The sequence below is a fragment of the Sceloporus undulatus genome, chromosome 2, assembly GCF_019175285.1.
Source record: "Sceloporus undulatus isolate JIND9_A2432 ecotype Alabama chromosome 2, SceUnd_v1.1, whole genome shotgun sequence".
Taxonomy (NCBI): domain Eukaryota; kingdom Metazoa; phylum Chordata; class Lepidosauria; order Squamata; family Phrynosomatidae; genus Sceloporus; species Sceloporus undulatus.
Window position 1 is genome coordinate 19,955,093 of NC_056523.1, and position 10,635 is coordinate 19,965,727.

The 10,635-nt window shown below is 43.2% G+C and overlaps 2 protein-coding genes across 4 annotated transcripts in view; both read left to right on the plus strand.

Moving 5' to 3' along the window:
- The window catches only part of LOC121920292 (acetylcholinesterase-like), a 9,069-nt gene extending 6,289 nt beyond the window's left edge, over positions 1-2,780 (plus strand). Inside the window, 1 exon segment of the mRNA XM_042447422.1 lies at positions 2,232-2,780. Coding sequence (XP_042303356.1) covers positions 2,232-2,311 — 80 coding nt within the window. The 3' untranslated portion in view covers positions 2,312-2,780.
- A 4,397-nt stretch (positions 2,781-7,177) lies between these two features.
- Positions 7,178-10,635, plus strand: part of LOC121923972 (acetylcholinesterase-like) — a 25,833-nt gene continuing 22,375 nt past the window's right edge. Inside the window, exon 1 of one of the 3 annotated variants that reach the window (XM_042454958.1) lies at positions 7,178-7,335. The gene's annotated coding sequence lies outside the window, so the exon portion shown is untranslated. The remainder of the gene's footprint in view (positions 7,336-10,635) is intronic. The other 2 variants (XM_042454957.1, XM_042454956.1) reach the window with 2 other exon arrangements.

Consider the following 10,635-nt stretch of genomic DNA (forward strand, 5'->3'; position numbering starts at 1 on the left):
GACAGCCAGGGAGAATCCCTTCAGAGAGCCCAGAGATCAATGGGAGAGGCTTCTGGCAAAGCAGAGCTCTTTCCAGAGGAACTATGGGATAGGTTTTGGAGGGCAGCATCCTGTCTCCCAAGACAGCCAGGGAGAATCCCTTCAGAGAGCCCAGAGATCAATGGGAGAGGCTTCTGGCAAAGCGAAGCTCTTTCCAGAGGAACTATGGGATAGGTTTTGGAGGGCAGCATCCTGTCTCCCAAGACAGCCAGGGAGAATCCCTTCAGAGAGCTTCTGGCAAAGCGAATTAGAGGAACCCAAGCTCTTTCCAGAGGAACTATGGGAGAATCCCTTCAGAGAGCACAGAGATCAATGAAGGAGGCTGCTGGAAAAGCAGGGAGGGAGCACTCTTCCCAAAGATTCTCTTTCCAGGGTTGGAGGAGAAGGCAGATTCCATTTGGGGAGAAAGGCTCTATTTCCCCCCCCCCCCCCCCCTTCTAAACCCCCCCCCCCCCCCCGGGGGGGGCGGGCCCCCCCCCCCCCGGGCGGCCCCCCCCCCCCCCCCCCTCCGTTAGAAATGGGCTCTCCCCACACAGAGGGGAGGTTGCAATCCACCGGGGGAAGCCTTGTAGTCCTTTGGCAGATGCAGGCGCTTGAGCAGCCGGGACTTCATGCGCTTAAAGCGCTGAAGAGATTAAGCGCCTGTAAACCATTAAAATAAAAAATAAAAATAATCCTTATCTCTTATTGAAAGACCACAGCAGACAAAGGGGCGAGGGAAGCAAAAAATGGCAGCAGTCACGAAGGATGGGGACAGAAAGGGCAACTCCCCCAAGGACAGCCCCCATCGCAGTCCGCTCCTCCCATCCATCTAACCCGATTCAAAGGCTGTTGTTCCTATTTCAATACTCCGGTTCCTAACTCGAATCAATGGAAAAACGTAGGTCGGACCCTAGTGTTTTTTTAACACGCGTTAAATGAGGAAAACTCGATTTAAATTTTTATTCCGCTCTACGATTCGATTTGTAGTGGGGACGATTGCGGGTTGCTCTAGAACCGTTCTAGGTTTAAATTGGATCCTAATAGGAACGCCAATCCTTGGATTCGATTCAGAACGCGGGGTTTCACCTAGTGGGAACATCCCCATAGTGACCCTAAGCTGAGACTATCATGGGGTTTTCTTAGCAGGATTTGTTCAGGGGAGGTTTGCTATTGCCTCCCCCTGAAGCTGAGAGTGTGTGACTTTCCCAAGGTCGCCCAGTGGGTTTCCATGGCTGAGCTGGAATTTGAACCCTGGTCTCAAGAGACTTAGTCCAGCACTCAAACCATTATGCTGCGCTGGGTTTAAGGGAACTAGAGTTCAACAACATCTAAAACAACATTTAAATAGCAATTATCCCATACAAAACATGATATCACAATTAAGATTTTCATACAACATTGCTATTAACAGGTAATTGCTGTTTAAGCCCCTGATTTCCCTCTGATTTTCGCCATGTGATAAGGTAGTAGGCTCCTGAACATGAATGAAGTGATGAAGTCTCATTTATTCAATACAAGGAGTAATACCTGGATCCTCTCTTATTAGGATTTTTCGATATAATTGGACTCTTGTGGTAGGAGATAGCCTTTTTGAAATAATGACTTTGCTCTACTGTTGGAATATGTACATACGTGGCTATCTTGTGTTAATATACCTTAGACATATATATTTTTATGAAATTAATTTGCGTTGACAGTAATTCATTCCCCTCTCCAAAGGAATCAGATTTCTGGATTGTGCCTGTTTGTATGGTAGTACCAAAAACTAGCACAATAATTCTATACCCTCAGCAAGATACAATACCCCTGAATTCCTCTGTGGGAAATAATAATAATAATAATAATAATAATAATAATAATAATAATTGTATCCTGCTTCTCCAAACTATTGAAGCGGCTTACACTAAAAGTATCCATAAAATACAATAACAACATGGGATTTCATTATATCCCAAACCCTCATTATATCCCACCCCCCAACCCTCCCATCCACACTAAAATAGAATTAAAATACAATTAAATTAAGTCAAGTCATGGAAGCAAAACTGCTAAAAAAAACCTCACAGACCTCTGTAATTTGGGGATGTATTACTGTCTTCCAGAATCTATAAAATCTTCATAATTCCTGATCCATTCAAAATATTTGTGGCTCCTGAGCTGTACATGGAAATGTTCTCTTTTCTTCCATTGTTTCTTTCTTTCTTCTGCAGAGATAAAAGAAGAGGAATCTACTTTCCCAGGCAAGGAGAAAGATGGAGTGTCCAGTCTGCAGCAACAGGAATCTCCATGAATGATCACTTGGAAAGCCTGGTTACCTCATGCTATTCTCTTGATAAGAACAGTCACAGAAGTCTTTCTAAATATCCTGTTGACCAATTTCCACCAAGCAAGAACCACCTTACTTTGTTCTCTCTCCAGTTACACACCACTTTCCCCCACCCCAGATTTAGGTCTTATGAGAAGGGGCAAGGTTTCCAGCCTCTCTTCCATGCACTTCTCTCAGAAATCAAAATGTGTATCCCAGCTTGCTCACATCTTGACTGCAATTTGGTTGATTTAAACCATGGCTTAAACCTTGGTTAAATCATATGACTTTTTAAAGACCACTCTTGTTTTTTTAAAAAAATGGTTATTCATCAGTTAGCTCTCCACATTTTCTGATGCTTTATCCACAGATTCAACCATCCAAGTCTTCAAATATGTGTGTGTGTGTGTGTGTGTGTGTGTGTGTGTGTGTGTATGTATGTATATATATATATATATATTCCAAAAGGCAAACCTTGATTTTACCGTTGTATATAAGGGACATCGTTTTACTACCCCATTGTATATCATGGGACTTGAGCATCCATGGATTTTAGTATCCACAGGTAGGTCCTGGAACCAAACCCCAGTGGATAACAAGGACCGACTGTATAGTTTTTAAAAGTCTGGCTATTATTATAAGTTTCAATCCCCTTACTGGAACTACAATGACTGCATGAATTTAAACATTTTCACTTTATAAATTTATTGGCAGTTGTTAATTATTAGACAACTATCCAGTGCCAGTTCCTTCTTTCTAATCACTTTATTTTATAGTGCATGAAATGTAATTCAAAAACAAGTTCTTCAGTTAACATAAGTTCAAACAAAACAACTCCTAGAGTACTTTGTATGTTTTTATATATAGCCTGGTCTTTTATTGAAAGATGTAAATCATATCCAAGCCTAATAACTCAGGATTGTTAATGTTAGCATTAAAACATGGTTGACCAAGATTTCTAATACAGTATTAATATAATAAGCAAGATTGATGTTTTTCATTGAAACATTAATGTAAACAATTTGATTTAAACACCCCCCCAAACCTGTTTCAACCAAAAAAACAAAACAAAGCAAAAACAAAACCCCAAACAACTTTTAATAAACCTGTTTATTCCAACTCTGCTTGATTGTGTACAGCTTTTCTTTTTTAAAAAGAAATAGTTTCTCTCACTAAAGACCACCCCCTTCCCAATTTTCCGATTTCTTTTTCTTTGCCCACACTAACTGAAATGCAATTTTAAAAAATGAGCTATTCATTCATGAACTTATCACATGGACTTTAGAAATATATCAAGGTTCCCGGGCTGCAGCCAGTCTGCAGGATGGAGAGGGGGATTATTGCATGCTAAACCACCACCTAATAGCCGTCCACCATCAGCCCGGGTTCAAGCTGCGCTCCATCAGCACTTTTTAGAAGCTGGAAAGCTTCTGACTTTGAAAAAGTGCTAGTGGAGCACAGCTGGAACCCAGCTTGGACCCTGGCTGATGGCGGGTGGTGATTAGGCAGCGATTTAGCATGTGATAATCTCCACCTCCATCCTGCGTCCTGGCTGCAACCTGGGAGGCTTCAGATGGTTTTAAAGTCCAAGTGATAAAGGGGCTGTACAAACAGCCCAAAAGGAGTGGTTCTGTGCCGCCCCTGGATGCGCGGAGCTGGGGATGCAGCAACTGGACACCATGCCCCCAACCTGCCAAGAAAAGAAGCCTCAAAAAGGAGCTGCTTTTGCCAGTACTATAGGAGCACCATAAGGGTCATGTCGTGCCCTCATGATACTCCCCATGCACAGTGCCATTTGGGCACTGCACATGGCAGACGCCATCATCACATGCCCTGTGTAAATGACGGCATGCCAAAATGGCACCTTTGGCACACGGTAGGGCTCGGGAGCTTGTGGACTCTCTGCTCTACTGAGCTCTACTTTTGGCCCAGGCCGGTGCAAATCTCCAGTCTATACCGGGCCAAACTCTTCAGTTTAATTGAATTCTGTAATGTATTTGTAAGGAACAGTTCTCTTGTTATCATTCTAAAGCTATATAAAAATCTATCTCATTTCTCAAAAATGATCTGAGGTGAGATCTTTCTGTACTGGGGGACACAGCACAATACTTACCATGCAACAATTGTTGCTTTGTGAAATAAGCCAGAGGGGAACATCCAGACATGCAAGAGTATTATCTTCCCAATAGAGAGAACAGCCAGCTTCAGTGCACACATGCATGAACACACGCATACACACACACAAACATGCACACACTACCTTGCTGAGGTCAAGGGAGCCAATGTGAAGTTGAAGGCTTTCACAGCCTGCATCTATAGTTTTTTGTGGGTTTTTCGAGCTCTGAGGCCATGTTCTAGAAGAGTTTATTCCTGATGTTTTGCCAGCAGCTGTGGCTGGCATCAAGGACATAGCCAAGGGGGGGTTTCTTGGGGTCCGGACCCCCCCCCCTTCCGTTAGATAAAAGGAATGGTGTGTGCTGCTGCGTTGCGGCACCCAAGCCCCATTATAATGGTGGCACTTAGTCTGGACCCCCCTTCCCAAAATCCTGGCTACGTCCCTGCCGGCATCTTCAGAGAACGCTGGCATGGAAGAGAGTGGGGTACATATACTGTTGGTTGAGAGGATGTGATTTACACATTAAACTGTGTATTGTTCTGTTGTTGAATTGCAAGGTCTTACCAGCCTTGAAAAACACTACAATCAAGACCCAGCATATGCAAATGAAAACTACCCAAAATAAGAGGGGATTCCCAGCAGACAATGGATCATTCGTTAAAAGGACATCCTGTCCTTATCTATATTTCGGTATGGCTTCTTTTTCCTTTCCAGTGTCTAGCTCATCAATTCCAGGTGGTTGTTGGCTTTCTTTCCTTTTACATGGCCTGCTATTAACTGCTTCAACAGTTTTTTTCTTGCATTGTCTCAAATGGTCAGAAATGTGAAGGTGAAAATTGCTAGTTGAAATTAAAATAAGTAACAGACTAAGAGAGAAAAAGGAGAATTTGAATGGATACTTGAAAATAAATAAAATTTAAAGTTTGTGAATTTACATTAAAGCCTTGGGGAAAAAATAAAGGAGCAGAACTGTACCATCAGGAGTTATAGCACTCAACATCTTTGAAGGGTCAGAAGATGTGACAAGAGAGTCAGAATGACAGGAGGAACCAAGAGCCACATTGTGAGCTTGAGTTCCCAGCCAGTGTGTTTCACCACAGTCAGACAGGTGGCATCTAACTAGGAGGACATTCACTTTATCTTCACTGACATCCATTCCCTGTTGATGGAGGGACATCTTCCATTTGGGGAGAAAGTCACCCTTCCTTCTGAGGGAATAATTCAATGCACGACTGGAGATACAGAAATGCTAAAGTTCCAGACAGAACATTTTTATAAACGGGGCATAAATAAGTCAGAAAGTTGTGTGTGTGTGTGTGTGTGTGTGTGTGTGTGTGGGGTATGCCCATGTGTGTGGTGAGGCTTTTCTGCACCCTCTCAAGTATGCAGTTTTGTATTCTCCCAGTTAATACTACAGCATAAGCCAGTTCAACCTACTATTTTTAAATACTTTGACCAGTCCATCAAGTGACACAGGCAGGACCTGTCTGTCCAACCGTTGTATCCAGGCAATCCTTTGGGAAACAAAGGAGGCATCTAGTGGCAACAGAAGGCAATCCCAGTTTCAGGGAAACATCTTGGTTGGGGTTTCCTTCTCTCTCTTCCCTCTTCTGAGCTTTCTATGCTTTCAAGGAATGGCTTTGGCTTGCTGCTTCTTTTCTTTCTCTTCCTCATGCCTTCCTTTCCTTTTGCTTTCCCTCCACTCCTTCTCTGCATTCCTTGTTGCTATATTTTTTCTCCATCTTCTTCCCTTCCCTTTCTCTTCATAATAGACCCAAACAATTCTTAGGAGGTCATGCTTCCATCATTCCAGTTCCCTCATCTGGTATAGCGAGAGATGGGCAACTGTGAAAAGAGTGAGGGGACCTTCTCCTCCCTGCAATCTCTTGCATGAGCCACACTATTGCTCCCAGCAGGACCACTGGCTTGGGTTTGGGCCTCAAAAGGGCCAATTTTTTTTATTTTGGGTGGTTGTTGGAGACAGTTGAACCCAAACTGTCATGAGCAAAAGCATTTTTCAATAAACTGGGGGGGGGGGCTGCAGGCCCACGAAAAAGGAATTTGGCAGTGAACATGTGGCTCACAGGTTCTACCTTTCCCTCTTGATGTATACCTCTGAAACAGAATCAAGCACAAAATGTGCTGTAGGTTCTGTAGAAAATGGTGTAGCGGAGTGTTGGATCAGGACTGTGGGAGACTAGGGTCCACTCAGCCATGGAAACTTACAAGATGACCTTGGCTGGGTCATACTTTTTCAGCCTCCGGGCGACGCAATGGCAACTCACCTCTACACAAATCTTGCCAAGAAAAGCCTTCACTTTAGGGCAGGGGTAGGCAACCTTTTTGAGCCGGGGGCCGGGTTGCTGTCCCTCAGACAACTGGGGGGCCGAAGCCAAAAAATAAATAATTAAATATTTTTTTAAAAAATTAATATATAAATAAACTAGGACAAATGTAGGACAAAATTTTCAAATGGAAGCGGGCCGCAGGTTGCCTACCCCTGCTTTAGGGTCACCATAATTCTGAAATGACATTGCAAGGAAGTGTTCCCAATGCCATTCTCTTTATATAATGGCGTTTCATGTAATGGGTTTCATGGACAACTGTCACCTACCTATTATCAGACAACCTTTTGCACACTTTATTCGAGGAATGGGCATGCCATGGGCAGTTGGAAGTACACTGACATTTGCTGGCATTAAAGCCTTCCCTGTATTTTGCAGCCTCCTCCCACAGCATGGACACAGTCTGAGTGGTCATTGCTCTTTCCAACTGTACATATAGAGAGTTGCTCTCTCCCTGGTGACTACTTGTAACTACTCCAGGGAAACACATTGGTCAGCTCTGCCTTGATTGTACTGGACTGTGAGGGTGGCAAAACTCTATCAAGGAGGTGAGTCCATACAATCCAGAAATTTTACTTCAGTGATCGTTGGAAAATTGATAGAAGTTTTGGGATTGAGTAGTAATGTTAGGATAGAAACTCCAGGTTTTCCTGGCTACCCAGTGCCCTCCTATTCTTCCTGGATCTCTGCTATGGTCCTGCTTAGACTTCCAGAGAAATCTCTTCTAAAAATGAAGCCCCTTTCATACCACATAGTTATAGCTTTTCAGCCTACTTTAATCATCATGGCTCTTTGGTATAGAATTCTGGGATTTGTAGTTTAATAAGCTATGGAGAGCGTCCTGCTAGAAAGCTCTAGTGCCTCACCAAACTGCAAATCCCCAGGTTCAGTAAGATGTACCATTGACAGTTGAAGTGGTATCAAACAGCTGCAATTATGCAGTGTGAAAGTGGCCATGTGTCGCGGCAAGGAGACGCAGAGATGAGAGTGGGGTTCACAAGCCTCCTCACAAGCTTCCTTCTTCCAGCCAGGTTTCTGGCTGGGCTTTTTATTGTCATCTTGCTTACATTAGTCCACTGTTTGCCTTACAATCATTTGCTAGGTTACGTGCCCTTTTCTGCAGTGGAAGCAGGATGTGAAGACTGGCTAAGTCAGCATGGACTTATCTATCTGATTATGGATAAAGCATTGTCATCTCAAGAGAGAGTCACAATTATGTGGTTTGCCAGCATAACTGTAACATCTCAATCTTGATGAGCATTGCTATCCTGAGAGAGGGTCGCGACCCCACGGTTTTGCCCATGAGGTTGCCACAGCCATGTGGTTCAGCCTGCTGTGAAAATAGCATTTCCAGTCCTAAGAACAGATTGGTGCAGAGTGATAAATTACTTAAGTCCAGAACCTGGAAGTTACCTGTAGTTAGTTACCAATAATTACTTCTGGGGATTTTTTTTAAAGAAGAGGAATAACAAGGGTAAAGAAATTATATTTCAAAAGTAACAGAAGGGGAAAATTTCTTTACTGGTACAATGAAGGATGATTTCTTGTTGCTTACAAAAGCTACTTTCAAAAGTTACTTTTAGTGGCATTTTGGCAGACATTTTCCTGGCATTATCATATCAGTTCTGAGTGCTTCCAAAAACAGGGGAACACACTCCATTGGAGTGCAGTGGAGTTTCCTGCTCTGGGGGTCTTTAAACAGAGGTTGCATGGGCATCGGTCAAGAGTGCTTTGATGATGTCTTCCTGCATGGAAGAATTGGGTTGGACTGGATAGCCCTTAGAACCTCTTCCACCTCTATGATTCTATGATTCTAAATGATTCACTCCCCCACTTTAAAAAGGTATTAGTAGTTTTTAAAATAAATATACACATACGTACACTTCGACATAAATATAAACAAATTAAAAAAAATATAAACCCTAATGGCATATACTACACAACCTATATTCCTCCCCCAATTAAAAATGACTCTTTTCTGTAACCACCACTTAACCATATAGTCTGGTTTCTCCTCCTCTCATTGTTTTACCTTTATTTACTCTTCACTGATTATCTATTGTATATCAACCTTTCTTTCCTACATCACATGAATTTAACTTTGCTTCCTTGCTATCAAATCCCATAATAGTTACTTCTCCTTTTAACCAGGAAAGGGTCAACTTGGCTGCAAAAACAGCCTTTTGGGTGCAGGGGGTTCGTAGGATAGCACATCTCTTACCTTTGATTTCTGGAAACTGCAAGAGATGGGGGGGGGAATCTGTTTCAAGCTGTATTTGCCTCCAGAGAACAGGCATTCTATTTGAACAAGCTAAATCAACATCTCTCCAAAACCTTTTAATTCTGAACGAACGCTTGAAATCATTTTCAGGTCTCAAGGAACCCCTGTATGCAAAGGAACTTGCAGCAGCTCTGAGACTAATTAAAATATAGTAGTTACTAGCTAGTAGCATGAGTTTTCATAGACTTGAGTTTTTCCTGAGATGTATTTGGTGGATGCACCAAATGTATCTGAGGAAGTAGGCTTAAGTCTACAAAAGTGCATGCTACCAACCTCTATCATTCAGTTCTATCAAATGCATCTGAGGAAGTAGGATCAAATCTATGAAAGCTTGTGCTACCAATTTCTAACTTTCAGTTCTGTCCAATGCATCTGAGAAAGTAGGCTCAAGTCTATGAAAGCTCATGCTACCAGCTTTGTCTCAGTTAGTCTCAAAGGTGCTGCAAGATCCCTTTGCATACTGATTTTCCAGACTAACATGGGTATGTCTTTAAAAGGAACTACAGTACTGTGTAAAATGTATAGGTCTTATGAAACCACTATATAAAAAGTGAAGATCTCAGGAAAACTCTGCATAAAAAATTAGAGGCCTTATTATATCCATAGGTCAAAAATGTTTATAATTTTAAAAAAATGTGGTTTCTTGAGGAAGCCTAGGGTTTCAGGGAACCCTGACTAAGAGCTTGTTCCCACTAGGGAAAACCCCGCGTTCTGAATCGAATCCAAGGAGTGGCGTTCATATTAGGATCCGATTTAAACCTAGAACGGTTCTAGAGCAACCCGGAATCGTCCCCACTAGAAATCGAATCCAGAAGCGGGATAAAATTTAAATCCGTGTTTTCCTCATTTAACGCGTGTTAAAAAAAACACTAGGGTCCTACCTAGTGTTTTTCCCTTGATTCGAGTTAGGAACCGGAGTATTTAGATGAGAACGATAGCATTGGAATCGGGCTAGAAGGATGGGAGGAGCTGACTGCGATGGGGGCTGTCATTGGGGGAGTTGCCCTTTCTGTCCCCATCCGTTGTGGCTGTCGCCATTTTTTCTTCCCTCACCCCTTTGTCCGCTGTGGTCTTTCAATAAGAGATAAGGATTATTTTTATTTTTTATTTTAATGGTTTACAGGCGCTTAATCTCTTCAGCGCTTTAAGCGCCTGAAGTCCCGGCTGCTCAAGCGCCTGCATCTGCAAAGGACTACAAGGCTTCTCCCGGTGGATTGCAACCTCCCCTCTGTGTGGGGAGAGCCCATTTCTAACAGAGGAGAGGCAGGAAGGGAAGGCTCCTCTCAAAGAGGCATTCCCTGCCCGCTTGGGCTCTGATCTCGCCCAGGCAGGGAAGGGAAGGCTCCTCGCGAGGAGGCATCTGATCTCACCCAGACAGGGAAGGGCTCTGATCAATGGGGGGGGGGGATAGAGCCTTTCTCCCTCTCTTTCTCAAACGGAATCTGCCTTCTCCTCCAACCCTGGAAAGAGAATCTTTGGGAAGAGTGCTCCCTCCCTGCTTTTCCAGCAGCCTCCTTCATTGATCTCTGTGCTCTCTGAAGGGATTCTGCCTGGCTGTCTTAGGAGA